Source organism: Clytia hemisphaerica, unplaced genomic scaffold (assembly GCF_902728285.1).
Source record: "Clytia hemisphaerica strain Z4C2 unplaced genomic scaffold, Clytia hemisphaerica genome assembly, whole genome shotgun sequence".
NCBI classification, from domain to species: domain Eukaryota; kingdom Metazoa; phylum Cnidaria; class Hydrozoa; order Leptothecata; family Clytiidae; genus Clytia; species Clytia hemisphaerica.
Window position 1 is genome coordinate 1547883 of NW_027104175.1, and position 19689 is coordinate 1567571.

At 34.6% G+C, this 19689-nt stretch overlaps 4 protein-coding genes across 4 annotated transcripts in view; 3 read left to right on the forward strand and 1 right to left on the reverse strand.

The window, feature by feature from the left end:
• LOC136814452 (uncharacterized) overlaps positions 1 to 19689 on the reverse strand; it is a 792139-nt gene that overhangs the window by 427409 nt on the left and 345041 nt on the right. The gene's annotated exons all lie outside the window — the stretch shown is intronic.
• Positions 7891 to 9791, forward strand: LOC136814412 (uncharacterized). Its single transcript, XM_067070953.1, has one exon. The coding sequence runs from the start codon at positions 8743 to 8745 to the stop codon at positions 9706 to 9708; it is 966 nt and encodes a 321-aa protein (XP_066927054.1). The 5' UTR covers positions 7891 to 8742; the 3' UTR covers positions 9709 to 9791.
• On the forward strand, positions 9842 to 14436 carry LOC136814411 (serine protease HTRA2, mitochondrial-like). Its single transcript, XM_067070952.1, has 6 exons — positions 9842 to 10442; positions 10635 to 10826; positions 10992 to 11024; positions 11380 to 11557; positions 13729 to 13855; positions 14039 to 14436. Exons 1-6 carry the CDS (start codon positions 9918 to 9920, stop codon positions 14208 to 14210), a joined length of 1227 nt encoding a protein of 408 aa, XP_066927053.1. The 5' UTR covers positions 9842 to 9917; the 3' UTR covers positions 14211 to 14436.
• On the forward strand, positions 14711 to 15157 carry LOC136814491 (uncharacterized). Its single transcript, XM_067071046.1, has one exon. It carries the CDS (start codon positions 14711 to 14713, stop codon positions 15155 to 15157), a length of 447 nt encoding a protein of 148 aa, XP_066927147.1.

Sequence of the window (19689 nt, forward strand, 5' to 3'; positions counted from 1 at the left end):
AAAATAAACCAGTATTGTGCTAAAAAGATTAATAGACTAACTAGAAATAAAGAGACATAGCTAAAGTAAAAATATTTTTGGTAAGTAGGCAAGTGACGTCAAAACAAAATTGCTTCGAAGATTAAGTGAGTAGAGTGCAAAGATATATGAATTGGATAAAATAGGTTAGGGCAGGGCAATCCGATGATTAAGTAAAGTGAAAAAGAGGCCTGACGTCTGGATTTGATTTAAAAAACTAATAATCTAATTCTTTAGAAAATAACGAGAAGTTGCATCTTTAAATTCATTCCTATCTTCCATATTCAAAATGTTAGCTGGCAATTTATTCCACCAGTTAATAGATGCTGGGATAAATGAGTCCTGGTACGCAATTACACGCCCATGTATTGGTTGGTATTTATTACTATCCCGAACTGGTTTGGGTAAAATACCAGGCATAACAAGTTTCCCTCCTCTTATATCATGTAAAAGAACGACTGAATCGACTTTTCGATGATGTTCTAGAGGTTTCCAGCTCAAGTCCTTCATCATTCTAGTGGGACTAGCCTCCCACCTCCAATCAGAATAAACAAACCGGGCCCCTTTTCGTTGGACCATTTCAAGTTGATCGCAAAGTGATTGATTTGATATAGGATTCCAAACTGGTGAAGCATACGATACGATTGGTCGGACATAAATGTTGAACGCTTTCTCCTTTATTTTACGAGAACATCCTCGCAAATTTCTTTGTAAGAACGATCGTTTTTGGTTGGCTTTCTTACAAATAGCATCGATGTGTGTATTCCACTTAAGCTTCGGCCTAATTGGAGTTGAGTCCCGAGTGGGATTCGACTTTTCAGACAAAGGATTTTCGTCGATTTTGTACTTAACCATAAATTTATGTCTTTACCTTTTTGGGTTTTCTTTGGAATCGATTCTCTTCCTCTTCTCTTCGTCATTAGGGATCCCTCGTCATTATGCGTTTAAAATAAGTCCATTCTAATTTGCCGGAACCCGATTTCAACGTCATTGTAACACGCCCGGAAAAGTACCATACCGATTTAAATATTTGGAAATGATTATCCGTCTTTGTAATACTCTCGGGTACCTAATTGCCGCCCCCCCCCTGCTATTTAATTTTTCGAAAATTTTCCACTACCCATATTAATTCAGTCCCGAATCTAGCCACATATTTAACACGTTCGGGACAGTCCCGAATTCAACCTTTTTGTTATCAAAATCGGGACCGTCCCGAATACCGCCTTCTTTATAAACACTCGGAAACGTTTTTTTTTAAAGAAGTCGGAATACTATGTTAGGACAGTAAGTCCATAGTAGTATATTCCGCCTTCTTTAGAAACACTCGAAAACGTATATTTTTAAAGAAGGCGGAATACTATGTTAGTGCAGTAATTCCAAAGTAGTGTATTCCGCCTTCTTTAGAAACATTCGAAAGGGAATTTTTTTAAAGAAGGCGGAATACTATGTAAGGGCAGGAAGTCCATAGTAGTATATTCCGCCTTCTTTAGAAACACTCGAAAACGTATATTTTTAAAGAAGGCGGAATACTATGTTAGTGCAGTAATTCCAAAGTAGTGTATTCCGCCTTCTTTAGAAACACTCGAAAACGTATATTTTTAAAGAAGGCGGAATACTATGTTAGTGCAGTAATTCCAAAGTAGTGTATTCCGCCTTCTTTAGAAACACTCGAAAACGTATATTTTTAAAGAAGGCGGAATACTATGTTAGGGCAGTAAGTCTATAGTAGTATATTCCGCCTTCTTTAGAAACACTCGAAAACGTATATTTCTAAAGAAGGCGGAATACTATGTTAGGGCAGTAAGTCCATAGTAGTGTATTCCGCCTTCTTTAGAAACATTCGAAAGGGAATTTTTTTAAAGAAGGCGGAATACTATATTAGGGCAGTAAGTCCAAAGTAGTGTATTCCGCCTTCTTTAGATACACTCGAAAACGTATTTTTTTAAAGAAGGCGGAATACTATGTTACTGCTGTAAGTCCAAAGTAGTGTATACCGCCTTCCTTAGAAACACTCGAAAACGTATTTTTTTAAAGAAGGCGGAATACTATGTTAGTGCAGTAAGTCCAAAGTAGTGTATTCCGCCTTCTTTAGAAACACTCGAAAACGTATTTTTTTAAAGAAGGCGGAATACTATGTTAGTGCAGTAAGTCCAAAGTAGTGTATACCGCCTTCCTTAGAAACACTCGAAAACGTATTTTTTTAAAGAAGGCGGAATACTATGTTAGGGCAGTAAGTCCATAGTAATGTATTACGCCTTCTTTAGAAACATTCGAAAGGGAATTTTTTATAAAAGGCGGAATACATTGTTTGGATTTTTTGTTCTAATATTTTCGCCTTCTTTAGAAATTTTGAAATAAGGAAAATCGGGACTAAAAATTTCTCGTTGCCTTATATACTTTTACTTGAGTCCCGAATCCAATATGTTCGTAAAGTAAATCGGGACTAAAAATTTCTCGTTGCTATATATACTTTTACTTGAGTCCCGAATGCAACCTTTTCGTAGACCAATTCGGGACCGTCCCGAATCAAACCTTTATATAGACAGATTCGGGACCGTCCCGAAATTTACATTTTCAAAACAAGCTATCATTAGCCCGTATAAATAAAGATCTGCCCCACACTTCCCTGATTTTCAAATTCAAGCCGCCATATCCATCTTTTCAGTGACTCAGATATTAAATATGTATTATATATACTTTTACTTGAGTCCCGAATTCAATATGTTCGTAAGGTAAATCGGGACTAAAAGTTTCTCGTTACTATATATACTTTTACTTGAGTCCCGAATTCAACCTTTTCGTAGACCAATTCGGGACCGTCCCGAATCAAACCTTTACATAGACAGATTCAGGACCGTCCCGAAATTTACATTTTCAAGACAAGCTATAATTAGCCCGTATAAATAAAGATCTGCCCCACACTTCCCTGATTTTCAAATTCAAGCCGCCATATCCATCTCTTCAGTGACTCAGATATTAAATATGTATTATATATACTTTTACTTGAGTCCCGAATCCAATATGTTCATAAGGTAAATCGGGACTAAAAGTTTCTCGTTACTATATATACTTTTACTTGAGTCCCGAATTCAACCATTTCGTAGGCCAAATCGGGAATTTTAATTTAGTCCCGAATCCAAACATTTCGTACGCAAAATCGGGACTCAAGTAAAAGTATATATAGTAACGAGAAACTTTTAGTCCTCGTTTACTATATAATAGTATAAATCAAACCATCGATCAATTTTTTTTTTCATCGATTTCGACTTCCTAACTACGTCGTTCTAGTTCGGGACAGTCCCGAGCGGGACTCAAGTTAAATTAGGCCTAAGCTTCTTGTTTAAAGTCACCCCGAGATATTTGGCATTTGATACTTTCTCGAGGTTCTCGTTATGGATTGAATAAACAGATTCTATGGGTTTGGTTTTGTTCGTGATGGTGATATGCTTGCATTTTTGTGGGTGGAATTCCATGTCCCAGAGTGTTTCCCATTCTTGTAGAGCTGTAAGATCCTCTTGGAGAATGAGAGGGTCAGCCATGCTTTCTATGTTACGATATAAATAAGCATCATCAGCGAATAAACAGATATCCGATTGGACATAAGAAGGCATATCATTAATGTATATCAAAAATAGCAGTGGCCCAAGCACGGTGCCTTGTGGTACTCCTGACAAAACATTGGCCTTTTTCGAATGTTTCCCATTTAAGATAACCTGTTGAGTGCGATTACTAAGGAAAGCCTCGATCCATTTCAGTGTGGAGCCACGAATACCATAGTGAGAAACTTTACGACAAAGCTTAAAATGGTTAACCTTATCGAAGGCTTTGCTAAAGTCTAATAATATTGAATCAGTTTGTTGTTTGTCGTTTAGGTTTTTAGCAAAGTCATTTACAGTGGTCAATAGTTGGCTTACACATGATCGGTTTTCTCTAAATCCATGCTGGTAATCACTTAACACTTTATTCTTGTTCAAATGGGTCATGATGTTACTGTATATGATATGTTCTAAACATTTACAACAAATCGATGTGAGAGACACAGGCCGGTAGTTTTCAGCCTGATTTTTGTCCTTGTTTCCACCTTTATAAACAGGAACAATAAACGCGTGTAACCAATCTGTCGGAAGTGATCCTTTGCTAAGTGATGCGTTAAATATCGATGTTAGGGCAGGTGATATTTCGCTAGCAAATTCCTTCAGAAACCTTGCTGAAATATTATCAGGCCCTGTTGCTTTCTGAGGGTTAAGCTTTGACAACAGAGAGCGGACACCTTTTTCTTTGATTTCAATATCGGGCAATGTATTTTCAACAATTGGCGATCTGATGGGTGGTATATCTTTGTTGGGCTTAGAGAAAACGCTGCAATACTGCTCATTAAGGATATCAGCTTTCTTTTGGTCATCAATGATGATACTCCCATTCTTTTTTAATGGGGCAACTGTGATATTGTCTTTTTGTTTGTACTTAATATACTTATAGAATCGCTTGGTATCGGTAGATTCTAAGACGTTTTCCTTGATGTAGTTGTCATGTGCTTTACGACATTGTTTTCTGCACTCATTAACGACGTGTCGGAATCTGCACCAATCCGATTCAAGTCTTGTTCGTTTTGCACGCTTGTAGAGACGTTTCTTTCTGCGCGACAATCTCCTACACTTTCGATTTACCCATGGCTGAGTGAATCTTTGACGTAAAGTTTTGGTTGGTATCTTATTCATAGTTTTGCTGACGATGTCTTTGAATTCACTCCACATCGTGTCGATAGCAAAAGTTCCATTCTCATGTTTAGCACAAAATAGTGTACATGCTGTTTTCAGTTCTTCTTTTAATAATGGGATGTTTGCTCTACTCCATACATGCACTGTTCTTTTAACTGCACGATGCCTGATGGGATGACACAAAACGTCAATTACACCAATAGCAGTGTGATCACTTATCCCTGGGAAATCCTTGACATCCGATAGTAGTGAATAGTTGTTTGTTAGTATTATATCTAGGGTATTGTTATTTCTAGTTGGAAAGTCAATGATTTGGTCAAGGTTGCAGTCATAAACCATTTTAATTGCTGTTTCGTTGATTTGTTTTGAGTAATTGTGACTGACAATAGAGTTTGTTGACCAGTCGATATCAGGTAGATTCCAGTCACCCCCAATCCAGATTGGACTTGTCTGATACTTTGCAACAATTGATCTTATGTCCCTTGATAAATTTTCAAGGTATGGCAATTTTGTTTCTGGTGATCGGTAGGCAGAGACTATCACAACTGGTTTTTTAAAAGTTTCAATTTTGACAGCTATACACTCAGTGTCTTTGGAATTGAAAACTTCTTCGGCGATAAGGGTAAGTCTGGTCATTATAACGACTCCACCCCAACCATCTTCACGATCTCTCCGGAAAGCAGTGTAGCCTGGTGGAACAAATTCAGATTCATCAATTGAAGGGTCAATATGGGTTTCTGAGCCAATGATTATGTCAGGATTAATTTTCAACACCTCTTTGTGAAAATGTTCCTTTTTACCCCAGACACTTTGAAAGTTTATATTCACCATTCGGAGGTTTTTTGCTTTAACTTTTTCAGGTTTGTCATTTTCATTACTATCGTTACTCTCGTTTGACGATAGGGAGGTATCAAGATACGAAGAATTAATATCAGGGATGGCGCATTTAACAGAAGTCCACAACAACTGTTGGAAAAATATGGTCTGTTCTACTGAAGATTGGGACCAGCTGGAAAAATATGACCTGTTCTACTGAAGATTGGGACCAGCTGGAAAAATAGTTTGATATCCAAAAAATAAGTTGTCTAAGTCTAAGAATTTCCTATCTGTTCTGAGGGAATTTCCAAAAAGTCAACAAGTTTTTGAGATCTGTTCTTTTCCTTCTGAATGTGGTTGCCTGGAGTGGCAGCTGAAAATTCTCCATCTGTTCTACAAATAAGTACAAAACATCTGCATCTGCAAGGTCATAATATTTGAGAAAAAAGGGAAATCCACCGGGAAGTTTTTGAACCACAATCGATTTGTAAGTGCTCTAAAGTAGGTTGGAAGGGTAGAGTTTTAACTCTGAGTTTTAGGACCTGCTCGGGGGGTACTTAGGCAAAATGGGTGCCGGGTATGTGCGAGCCATAAGCTGAACGTAGTGGTCTAAGAAAACGGCTATTCTTTTTTAGAATCAACCTTACAATCTAGTTTTTATATTTATAAAAACTAGATTGCTGACGTGTGGAAAGGAATGTCGGCGTGACTGATCCTTTTGTTTCGATAATAACATCAAAGCGGGAACTAATTTTCTTCTCGTTTCTTTCTTTCCTTTTTCTTTCTCGTAAGGTCGCGCTTTCCCTCCAAGTCTCCAAGCGTGGTTAGTTCAAGCGATTAGAACTCTATCTCACAAGCATGGGCTTCCGAGTTCGATCCCGCCGGGTGACAAATTTTCCAATTCTTCAAATTTCTTTTTTTAATTCTCTTTCTATTATAGAACACACATCAGCAATCTAGTTTTTATAAATATAAAAACTAGATTGTAAAGTTGATTCTAAAAAAGAATAGCCGTTTTCTTAGACCACTACGTTAAGAGTACCTTTTCTCAAGTCTCTCAAAGGGGTACAAATTCAAAAGTTAGTCTCTGAAAGGGTCCCAAAATCACGAAAATCAAAAATTTCTCTCTCAAAGGGTCACGATTTCCAAAAATTTTGACCAAAATTTGGTGAAAATCAAACCAAAATTTGGAAAAAATGGACCAAAATTTAGGAAAAAGTCTCTCAAAGGGTCCCAAAATCACCAAAATTTTGTCTCTCAAAGAGTCGATTTTCGATTTTTGGCTCGGACATACCCGTCACCTCGCAAACCTAGTACCAGTTCAGTATCGCTTTTTTTTATTACGGAAAACGCAAATTAGAGCTACGCTTTCGTGTTTTCACTTTCGATTTCGCCTAATTTCATAGCTAACCCATAGCAACGAGGTGCACAGGCATAGTTACGAGTGACTGCGCAAAAATTCCAACATAAGATTGATTTTAAAACTGTTTCGTTAGATAAAGCATTTAAAAATACACCTTCTCTATGCAGGATTTCTTTCTCAAGTTAATAAATCTCAAGATATTGTTCAAAAGATTTCCCCTTATTTCACAGATAAGAAAAAGTAAAGCTTACTATACTAACGCGAGCGCTCAAAATGAAGAATCACGTGACATTTTACTCGTTAATTAGATTGTGCGTATACGTCAATAATAAAATAAGAAGTCTGTGAGGAATTACTGGCTGATTGGAATAATTTCACAGTTTATAATTCATTAAAGGAGATCTAACGGCAAAAATTTCTTCATCCTTATTTTTTGACAGAGTACAGGCCTAATTAAATAAAAAACATTGCAAAAAGAACGAGTGCAAAATCTTTCATATTGATTGAATTATCATTGTTTAAAATATCTCTTTATTTGAAAGTAAGAGGGTTTCGTGACGTCAGCGCTGAACTTTCATTTCGATAGAGAAACTGTTTGTAGACAAAAATTATGGAAAGAAGATGTTTTATAGCAAAATATAATTTTGATGTACGTAGAATGTAGAAGTAGTAGAATGGTTAAAAATGTCTGAGAAATCATTTTCTTCACTTGAAGATTCACTCGACGACATTTTGCTCTGAATCTAGAAGTCTAAATGAATGTGCTAAATGATTTTATCAAGAAATTTTTCTTTATAAAACTCACTAAAAGTTTAGAGAAAAAGAGAGAAAATCTTGTTTAACAAACAAGTTGTTCAGCAATGACGTCACACGCTTAAATCTTTAAAGGGATATAATTTCCTATTGAGTTAAAATTTTTCAACATAATATAGCTCATTTTAATCCCCACAATATAAAGTTTCCATAATTTCCAAAAAAAATGTAGCAAAATTTTTGCCGTTAGATCTCCTTTAAAAGCAAAAATGACATAATCAAAGAAATTGTGCATATTAATATATTAAATCTTTCAGGAAACAGAACACAAAATTAGAATGCGTTCGTAGCTTTAGCGAAGAAGCAATTATAATTTCCACCAATGAGGTTGCTGCATTTCAATCGGCTCTTCTTTCTGGCACCCGTGGCCCACCCTTCATATATTTGTTTCAATTTGTGGCTTAGGTTTTTTCTCATTTCAATTTACTGAAGAATTTGATGGGAGAGTTAGATTGTCAACAAAGTGCCATAAAAAATCATTGAATAAAAGAAAAACTTAGTCTTTAAATATTTTCATTTTGAAAAATAGGTGCAAAAAAGTGAAACATAGAAAAAATTCATTTTTCATTGCATTTAAAACGAAATGGGGGATTTGGAAAATTTTCTATGTTTAGTTTTTTGCACAAACCCCTGTAACTATGAGCGAGCACCCCGTTGCTAAGATGTTGGCTTGAAATCAAAAGTGAAACCACTCAAAACGAAAGTAAAATTAGCCCATACTCGAAATCCCGTAATCTTGATATACTAGTTTAAGTCTATACTGTAATTCTGATTCAATATTTTAAATATAAGATAATGTGATAATATTAATATGATAGTCTCCCTTATAAAAGCTAATGACCCACTCTCCTTCTTGTTGTTGCTCCTTTATTTATACTGTACTATAAGCGTCAAATTTGACATTTTCAACTTTAATTGTTTTCTATTTATAGATGGACAATCAGTGACTTCTTTTCCCATACTGATATTGCTTCTTTTATCATAGCAGGATTTCTACAAGCAAAACTCATCAAAATGGCTTCTAGGTGGCGAACATGGGATTTACATTTTGCAACAGACATTTTGGGAAATAAGTTGCCTTTTGATTCTCTGGATAGTATACCTGTTGGTTCAAGAGGGAAATTTCGCTTCAATATACAACCTACTATGTTGAAGATACCTCTTCTTCAAGATTTTGGAAAGTTAGATGGTAAAGTTGGGGGTAGAGGGAAACGACTTTGTGAGCAGAATGAATCAAAAGATGACAAATTGAATAAAGTAAACAAGACAAGTCTCTTGAATAATGCTGTTTATCGTAAAGAGATGCGTCAACAATGGCATGAAAAAGAATTTCCATCTTTATCAGAGACACATACACAATCAAATGATGATAAATCTACTCAAGAAAAAGTCAAAAATACAAAGAATGTAAATCAACAGTTTGAAGATGCAGAAATAAGCAAAACAATTCAAGACTTTTCTAATCAAATCTTAATAAATGAAGATATTTTTTCAGATCCAAGTGTGAAAGCAGAAAACACTTCAGATCAAAACACTACTAAAGAACAAAATGTCCCTGATGAATGGGAGGAAAATCTACCAGCTCAAAGTGATACAGATATAAAAGATACTCAAGATGCTGAAAAATCCTTAAACGATTCAGAAAAGGAAAGTTCGTTCACCAGCGCCCTAAAAGGTGAAGAAGATAAAAGTTTTACAGACAATGATTTTTTGCAGTCTCTTGATGAACCAGAATATTACATTCTCATTGAAGGATTAACAAAGGAGGTTGATGAGGAAAATTTTAAAGAACTCATCTCTTCATTTGGAGAAATTGAACTGTTCCTGGCTCAAGTATGCTCAGATGAAACACACTTAAATGTTATTGTGAAGATGGTGGATAGTTCCCATTGTGATTGGGTTATTTCATGTCTCGATGGTGACATTTATGAAGATGGTGGAGAACGCTTATCTGCAAAAGCTGTTGTGGATATGGTATAGAAATATACCGCACTTTTTGTAAATATTGCTCTTGACTTTTTTATTTTGTTACTTTTGTTGCTAAGAAACTTGAAAAAATACAAGCTCTTTGTTTTTTATATCTGATTTCACTTATAAAACAACCATAACCTGAAATTAACCTTTTTCTTTACTTATGTTTCAGATATTTAGGTATACAATAGATAGAGAATATTGAGCTGCAATTTCAAATGAGATATCTAAATCTTCTCAGATTTTCCTGTAGAAGATTTGCCAATAAGTTCCTTCCAAACCACTTACATCAACATACTGGAAAGTGGAAAGTTCCATTATATACAACTGGTATCTTGAGTGGTATTTATCTTTCAACAAATTACATAAATGGTAACTTTGATCCTGTCAATAATCTAAAACTGGCTCACGTTGTGATGGCTGAAAACAATGAGAATGAAAACATAAAACCTAGAAAAACAAAAACAATGAATTTTCTTGCTGATGCTGTAGAGATTGCTGCACCTGCTGTAGTACATGTGGATGTTGTATCCCAACACCGTAGTTACTTTCATGAGACAAATAGCAGTGGCTCTGGTTTCATAGTTACTGAAGGTGGAATAGTGCTCACTAATGCTCACGTCGTTGGAAATGCATCCAAAGTCAATGTGAGGTTATCAAATGGTAAAACATACAAAGGATCTGTGATTGATGTTGATCGAGAAACTGACTTGGCTGCTGTCAAATTAGACAATAAGTCAGATGTAATAATTGATTAATTTTACTTTAGTACGCTTTTAGCAATTTTCTACTCGTTTCATTTTCTTGTAACTTGTTTTGTGGAATATTCTCTCTTATTTTAGTGATTTTACTTAGTGAACTTACTCTTACATACAATTCTAGGAAAGCTTACTTACTACCAACGCTCTAATTTTACTTTTCTTTATACTTGCTAGATCAAATTTCCTTTCTTAAAACTTGGTCCATCAGAAGACATTCGTGCAGGTGAATTTGTAGCAGCTTTGGGTAGCCCTTTACGGTTGAGCAACACAGTTACAGCTGGCATTGTTAGCTCATTGCAAAGAGGTAGTGCTGAACTTGGCATGAGAAAAGGAATGTATTATATCCAAACTGATGCTGCTATAAATGTAAAGTTTAAATGTTTAATTTTTCTTTTTTCAACAGTAATACTCCTTGCTGATTGACATAACTTGAACTGCGATTCCAATTGGTTTGGTTCAGCTACTTTTCGAGTTCAATTGGCACCACAACAGCATATAATTTTAGCACTTCTATATTTGCTTCACTTTCAGGTTGGCAACTCTGGTGGTCCACTGATAAATCTGGTAATATTTTCTAATTTTCTAAATTTATTTTCCTGAAATTTTCCTGAGGAAAAGTTAGGAAAAATAAGGGAAAGATTTTTCAATATCATTTTGATCTTGCAGCTATTATCAATTTTACATTTTAAAGTTAATGAGATTTTTTGAATTGACTCTTTTTAAATTTATTTTATAGATGATAATTGATGTAGCTGCAAGATCCATTTTCCCTGATGATTTATAAGGTAACTTGACTCTAAATTTTGCTAACAATGAGATTCCAAATATGTATGTCATTTGAAACTTTGTACTTTGAATTGTAACAGACTGTAAATGAAGCAAATTTTAACCTTTTCAACCTTTTTTTGTATTCCTCCAGGACGGGGAGGTAATTGGTATCAATTGCATTACAGTTCAACAAGCTGCTGGTATCTCATTTGCAATTCCTTCAGATATTGTTGCTGAATTCCTTGATGGTGCCGTCAAGAGGGAGAAAGATTTTGTCAAGAATGGAGGATTTTTCAGGAAAGCAAAACGGAATGAGAAGTTTTATATTGGTATGTTATTACACATAATCTTTTTAACTTATTCAAATCAAAACCCTATGATTCAATTGAATTGAGTTGGTATCAAAATACCGGGTGTACCACCAAAAAGTTTCTCTCTTTAAAACTAACTTTTCCAAAATCTAAAAGTTTTAAACAGACTATTCTTATAAGATTAGAAAGAAGAGATAAACTTAAATTTTGATGGGTCGTTTATTAAATTTGATTCATTAGATCAAAAGTTATGCTCAATTGAATGAAAAAGTTACTTTCAGAAAGTGCTCGAAAACGTTGAAAATCGACATATCAAATTTTTGGACCTACCTCCGGGTACCCCGGTGGAGGTCCTATGAATTAACCGTTGTCTGTTCGTCCGTTCGTCCGTCCGTCCGTCCGTCCGTTGCGTCTGCTACAAGCTTTTCTCGAGATTGGCTCATTAGTTCTTTCTGATTTTTGGCACAAAGATGCAAAATTGCAATGGCTAAAATGTGACGGAGCCCGGTTTTCGAAAAAAAAACTGGTTTTTTGGCATTTTCTCGAGATTTTATCATTAGTTTTTTCTGATTTTATGCTCAAAGATGTGTATTAACAATGCCCAAAACATGGTTGAGTCCAATTTTTGAAAGAAAAAAATTTTCCGGACGAACATGCCGGAAATCGCCGATTTTCTAGATTTTCATTGGACTTTTTCCTCGTAATTGGTTGTTTTTTCATTGAAAAACATCATTAATACCAATGCTTGCTGGAACTATTTAAAAATTGCCGGAACAACCTATTTTCGCTGGAAAGACAGTATTTCTTGAATTTCTCGAGTTGTACTTTATATTTTTTTATGAAATTTTGCACACTGATGCAAAATGACAATACCTAAAATGTGACGGAGCCCGATTTTCGAAAAACATTTTTTCCTGCCGAAAATGCCAGAAATATGCCGGAAAAACCGGTTTTTTTGACATTTTCTAGAATTTTGATCTTTAGTTTTTCTGATTTTTTGCAGAGAGATGCATATTCGCAATGCTTAAAACATGGCCAAGTTTGATTTTTGAGAAAAAGTATTTTCTGGTGGAAAATGCCAGAAATCGCCGTTTTTCAGATTTTCATTGGACTTTTTCCTTATATTTCTATGTTTTTCACACAAAAACATTATTGATAACAATGCTCACCATCGAGCATGATTCAATTGTCAATAAAACTGTTTTTTGCGACCAGAACTTTCTATTTATTTTTTCCCTACAACCCTTCCCTCTCCCCCCCCATCAACAATCAATGATGAATTTTATTGCGTTATGCATTTTCGCTAAACGCTATATTTTCTGACTGATTTTTTTCATTTTTCTCCTCGCATTGCTATCTAACTTTCATCACCAGGTAGGTTCATTCGGCATCTAGCTTGTTATCTTAAAATTTGCAATTGCAATAGCCTTTACATGATTAAGAGCATTTTTCAGTAATTAAACACATAAATTTTGAAACTGAAGGGTCGAATGGGTTTAAAATCTTCATCAGAATCACTTTCATTTACTTTTACCAAAATTTTCCTCAGATCTTTGGTCCTAGACTGGATAAAGTCGATGTAACGCTGGGTGTACCTCAAAACTCATATTTGATGTATTTTATGTATTTTTGCCAGATTTTTTGACCTTTTTCGACGAATTTTCTTCCTTTTATTAAAATTCAACCTTCCTTTATATAAAAAAGGTCATTTAGACAGTTAATTATCATTTTTAATGACCGAAACGAAAAAATTGATGCATCATGTAATTATGCTTCTGTTTAATTTGATAGGTCGATTTTTAACGTTTTTGAGCACATTCAGAAATTAACTTTTTGATTCAATTGAGCATAATTTTTGATCTAATGAATCGAATTTAATAAATGACCCATCAAAATTTAAGTCTATCTTTCTTCTTTACAATGAAATAAGAATGCTTCTTTTAGAATTTTCAGATTTCGAGAAAATTAGTTTTAAAGACAGAAACTTTTTTGTGGCTCACCTGGTATATAATTAAATAATTTATAAGTCATTTCGTCTGGACCATCCTCTGCCCTGACTACATGGGCATTAGTAATTTTTGATAAAGTAAATTATTGGAAATGCATCATTTGTTCAAATAATTCCCACCTCCTGCATACAACATTTGATAAGGATAAAAAAAATTCATCAATCCTTTCTTTTGCCACAGGAATCACGATGCTGACACTTTCACCAGAAATTATTGAAGAGCTAAAGCGAAGAAACCCTAACTTCTTTGAAAATGTGGAAGGCGGTGTTTTGGTCACTAAAGTTAATCGTGGATCTCCTTCAGAACGGTATTGAATCTGTCTTTCCTCACGTCAAAACAAACAAAAGGATTACCCCAAACTTTAGTTTTCCTGACTTTATTATTTGATTTGTTCGAATTAAAATGATCGAACATGGTCAATATTTTCTGTGCCTGTTTTTCTTCTGTATGATTAATTAATGATAATTTAGCTTTCAACTCATCTTTTAAGCTGTGGATTGGTTGGTGGTGATGTCATTTTATCTATCAATAACAAATCTGTGTCTTCGACAAGAGATGTGTACACAGAGGTCCGCAAAGGTGATACCATGATTATGAAAGTCAAACGCGGTGAAAACATTGTTACATTGAATGTTGAGCCTGAAATCACAAGTAGACTATGATGTCAATTTGATTAGCCTGGATAACCTAGGTTTGTTGGATTACATCCTTAATATAGGCTACTCTCAAAAGTGAAATGATACCTTGTTCAGTTGCCTAAAGGATGCAAGGCAAATACATTAATTGTTATTTTTCTAAATTGTACATAGAAGATATATAATTTTTTTTAATCTATATTTTACAGGGTGTTGATATCAACACAAATCAAAAAGTTAAAAGAAAATGTAACTTGGAGTACTAATTCTCGTTTGACTTGACCTGTGTCAAGGGAATTTTTATTGGTTTGTTGTTTGTTGTTTGTTGTTTGCGCAGGCAGAATTGTCATGAATACAATTGATATCAAGTTTTTCTATGCACAAGTTTTACAACTATTGTTGTTTTGTTTTTAGGAAAAAGAAATGAAAAAAGTAAAATTAAGATAAATAATTAAGAGAACCAATGGTTTTATTGTCAACTTTGAGACGTTTCACAAAAAGTATCGTCGAAACTTCAACAAAATACTATGGCTATTGTGTACAAGAAAAACCTTTTCCTGTCAAATTCTTTGATTGGTGTTTCTTTATTCACAATTGGTGATATTTTCGAGCAGAAATGTATCGAGAAACGACCCACAATCGATTTTAAGAGAACCTCGTGTATGGCTGCTTGGGGTCTTATGTATGGTGTGACAGCTCATCTTTGGTATGGTTTTATGGCTCGTAATGCTATCCTACAAAGACGTTTCCACACTCAAATATTGATTTACATGTTATGTTTTTCACCTGTAGAGACCGTTACATTTTATTACTTTACTGGCTATTTGGAAGGGCAAACCACAGCAGAAACGAGAGAAGAAGTCTCTAAGAAGTTTCTACCGACTTATTTAATACAGAACAAATACTGTGTTACATACCCTTTCACATTATTGTGTTGTACGCTTTGTTCCGCTGCACTTGCGTACAACTGCTGATTTGTTGTATGGGCTTTTGTATGGTGTCTTTTTGTCGTATATGAAACATCATAATATTCATATTCCTTTGTTAACTCTTTTCGACAGTGATCAAAATGTTTAAAATTTATTGAGTTGAAATTTGTTACGTTTATTGTGTTCAATAATGTAGAACTCACTTCAGATAAGCTTCTGTGCCAAGATAGGTTTCAAGGAGTTTCTAGAGATTCTACTAGGCTTGGCTCTAAATCAGACTGTGAATGCTTTGCGAAAAATCCTTTTTCAACAGAAAAGCTTTTTGTGGTTTCACATTTTTGAGGCTTTTTTAAACGGAGTAGCTTAACCCTTTGAGTGCCAATGACGAGTATGGTCATGGATAATGCCCAGTTTGAATTAGAAGTCGTCACTTTTGGTCTAACTCGTAGAAATTGGATTGGGCTTCATGGTAAAGCCAAAAAAAAAATCAAAAGTGAGTCTTTTCAGTGAGATTTTAAGCTAAAAAGTCAAAAAAATGCAAAACCTTGACAAAAATCCACTTTTTTAAGATTTTGACCGTTTTTTGACCATTTTTGGTCAACGAGTGATCCAAGAACCTCCAAATTTGGCCCTGCTTTACTTGATTCTGTCTATAAGCGAATTAGTTTGAAGTTTGGGCACCCTTCTATCATTCAGGCAGGTCTGCGCAGCGCCTTCGGTCGTAGCCCACCCTGCCCTTCCTAAATCGGGCGGCGCCGAAGGTGCCTAAAAGAATAAGGAGACTCTAAGCTATCCAACGAGCTATGAACAAGCCTCCAACTCCTTCTAGATCCGGAGATATAAGCCTTTAAAGTTTGAACTAGCGATTTTCTTTAAAAAACTTAGTAAAAAATGAGCGTGGCACTTAAAGAGTTAAACCAAAACACGTTTTAACTCCAAATATTAGTCTTGATTTTTGTACTTGCCTTGGGCACGTTAACTGTCTAAGAAACAATTTTTATTATAAGAATAGCTTAATCAAATTTCTAGAATACATTTAAAACCTAGTTTTATAATTCTGTAATATATTTTTACTCAAAGATTTTATACTAAATTTACTATTTTATGGATTGTTCAATATTATTATACCTTTATTATCAAAATTGATTTTTAAAATTTCTTAAGAAAAAACTATATCTAAAATTGGTTCGTGAAATTGCGAATTCACTTTGTTAAATCAAGATAATTAAGCTCTCTCTATAAAAATAAAACCAATCTTTTCTACAGTTTTACGCTCTGTTACACTCTCATTTTAGCATTTTTATCGTTACTAAAAACTTTAAAACCCAGACAAGCCAATCCAATTGGATCAAATCGAATTTCAAATATACGACAAAATCTTTCGCGAATTGAATTGGAAAATATTTTTCTTTTTGTGTACTTTATCTTTGCTTTGAGGGAAAAGTCTATTTTTAATGAGAAATCGTATAAAATGTTGTCAAATACATATATTACTCTGTACCAGAGTGTCTATAATCACGTATAATTTTAACCTAGTATTACGGCAATGAAGTTTGAAATCTCCGTAGATACAGCTCAATTTACGACATTGTGCTCGTAACCTTTCCTTAACCTTTTATTACTTTTTAGAAGTGAAATATGTAACACTAATAGTCAGCACGAAGAATTTTGTCCAGGACAGTGAGGAATGGTGGCTTTTTTTGACCTTCCCCATACCTTTGATCGAATTGCCATATTGTCGTTTAAGTTGTAAGTACCATTTTTGGACCTACCTCCGGGTGCCCCGGTGGAGGTTCTATAAATTAACCCATGTCCGTTCGTCCGTTCGTTCGTTCGTCCGTCTGTCTGTTACCAGCTTTTCTCAGGATTGGCTCATTAGTTTTTTCTGATTTTTTGCACAATGATGCAAAATGGCAATGCCCAGAACGTGACGGAGCCCGATTTTTGAGAAAAAATTTATTTGGGCAAATTTGGGCCAAAAACTACCTAAAAATAGGGTTTCTTGGACTTTGTGCAAAATCCTGTCATTAATTACTTTTTTCTGATTTTTTGTACGAAAATATAGCTTTTCTCAAAGTTGACTCATTATTGGACCTACCTCCGGGTACCCCGGTGGAGGTTCTATAAATTAACCTATGTCCGTCCCGTCCGTCCGTCCGTCCGTCTGTTACCAGCTTTTCTCAGGATTGGCTCATTAGTTTTTTCTGATTTTTTGCACAATGATGCAAAATGGCAATGCCCAGAACGTGACGGAGCCCGATTTTTGAGAAAAAAATTATTTGGGTAAATTTGGGCCAAAAACTACCTAAAATAGGGTTTTTTGGACTTAGTGCAAAATCCTGTCATTACTTTTTTCTGATTTTTTGTACAAAGATGGAGGGCAAGATTCTCTAAAGAATGGCTGAAGTAGTTTTTCCCGGAAAATTCTTATTTGCCTTAAAAACGGATTTTCCGTATTTTGGGGAAATTCCCTTTAACTAAATAAGAAAATATAGCTTTTCTCAATGTTGACTCATTATTTTTTTCTGTTTTTTTTTGCACAATGATGCAAAATGGCAATGCCTAAAATGTGTCGGAGCCTGATTTTCGAAAAAATATATATTTGGGCAAATTTGGTTCAAAAACTGCCTAAAAATAGGGTTTTTTGGACTTTGTGCAAAATCCTGTCATTACTTTTTTCTGATTTTTTGTACAAAGATGGAGGGCAAGATTCTCTAAAGAATGGCTGGAGTGGTTTTTCCTGGAAAATTCTTATTCGCCTTAAAAGACGGATTTTCGTATTTTGGGGAAATTCCCTTTAACCAAATAAGAAAATATAGCTTTTCTCAATGTTGACTCATAATTTTTTTCTGATTTTTTGCACAATGATGCAAAATGGCAATGCCCAAAATGTGACGGAGCAAGATTTTTAAGGAAAATTTGTTTGGGCAAATTTGGGCCAAAAACAGCTTAAAAGGTTTTTTGGGCCTGAATGGTTAAAGTGATTTTCGTATTTGGGGAAATTCCTTTTTACCATTTTACATTATTCAACACACAAGCTTTATTTTTCCATTCTGAATTTTTGTACAATTATTGTCACTTTTTTCTTATTTTCATCTGATGTTAATCATTAGGTAGGTCCATTCAGCATGTTGCTTGTTTTTTTCTGATTTTTTGCACAATGATGCAAAATGGCAATGCCTAAAATGTGACGGAGCCAGATTTTCGAAAAAAAATATATTTGGGCAAGTTTGGGCCAAAAACTGCCTAAAATAGGGTTTTTTTGGACTTTGTGCAAAATCCTGTTATTACTTTTTTCTGATTTTTTGTACAAAGATGGGGTGCAAGATTCTCTAAATAATGACTAAAGTGGTTTTTCCCGGGAAATTCTTATTCGCCTTAAAAGACGGATTTTCGTATTTTGGGGAAATTCCCTTTAACCAAATAAGAAAATATAGCTTTTCTCAATGTTGACTCATAATTTTTTTCTGATTTTTTGCACAATAATGCAAAATGCCAATGCCCAAAATGTGACGGAGCCAGATTTTTAAGGAAAATTATTTTGGGCAAATTTGGGCCAAAAACAGCTTAAAAGGTTTTTTGAGCCTGAATGGTTTAAGTGGATTTTCGTATTTGGGGAAATTCCTTTTTACCATTTTACATTATTCAACACACAAGCTTTATTTTTCCATTCTGAATTTTTGTACAATTATTGTCACTTTTTTCTTATTTTCATCTGATGTTAATCATTAGGTAGGTCCATTCAGCATGTTGCTTGTTCTTTCCTGGAATCGTAAACTTAATCCTCGGGGATTCTTATCTTTAAAACTATTTATTGAAACGCAGGACTTATGATATTGTAACTCTCCTTTTCACCTCTGCTCCCAAGAAGATTTCTTTGATATGCATAGATTAAAAAGATTCATTTTTGCTACTTTAGATCTTGATACAAACCTTGACTGATGAACGGTGATAATGAAGATGGCTTCAAACTTATGTAAGTGTGATGTTTTTATCGATGGTTGAGCTATTTTGAAATCAGTTTTTTGTTCTTGTCTAAGCAACCTTTTTTGAGTCGAATTTTTTGTGTATTTTTTAGTAAAGAGATTAGTAGCCATTGGAAGATATGCGTATGCATATAAAAGTCCCCACTGATAAAAACAATTGATTAGCACGTAATCAAAGCACTTACATTTTATGATGAAATTTATAAATACAAAAGTGATGAAACTTCGTTGAAAATATATGAAACGAAATTGACCATTATTTATAAAAAAATGCTGTCTATAACACACTTATCAACCAGCTTCTGAGGAGACAAGTAATAAATTTACAAGGAAAATCTTTCTTGACGGTGGTAAAGAAAAGGCCGCCTCGCTGCTATGGAGTGATAGGTGTGTTCAAATACATTTTCTAGCGTTGCCATCTTTCTTCTTACAATCCACCTCACTTTTCCATTCTTTATAAGTTTTGTTCAAATAAGCCACAGAATCGTGTGGCATTTTTGTTTTGACGTTATTAAGCATAACCATTTTTGGTGGTACCATTATGCTTCCATCGTACTTTGGACTTGAACTCTCATCAAAATTGAACAGATT

Excerpts from the sequence above, each read along its gene's own strand:
- LOC136814412 (XM_067070953.1), top strand. The coding sequence starts at position 8,743 with ATGGCTTCTAGGTGGCGAACATGGGATTTACATTTTGCAACAGACATT.
- LOC136814411 (XM_067070952.1), top strand. The coding sequence starts at position 9,918 with ATGAGATATCTAAATCTTCTCAGATTTTCCTGTAGAAGATTTGCCAAT. Across the intron at positions 10,827-10,991 it reads AAACTGATGCTGCTATAAAT|GTTGGCAACTCTGGTGGTCC; the intron begins GTAAAGTTTAAA and ends CTTCACTTTCAG. Across the intron at positions 11,558-13,728 it reads GAATGAGAAGTTTTATATTG|GAATCACGATGCTGACACTT; the intron begins GTATGTTATTAC and ends CTTTTGCCACAG.
- LOC136814491 (XM_067071046.1), top strand. The coding sequence starts at position 14,711 with ATGGCTATTGTGTACAAGAAAAACCTTTTCCTGTCAAATTCTTTGATT.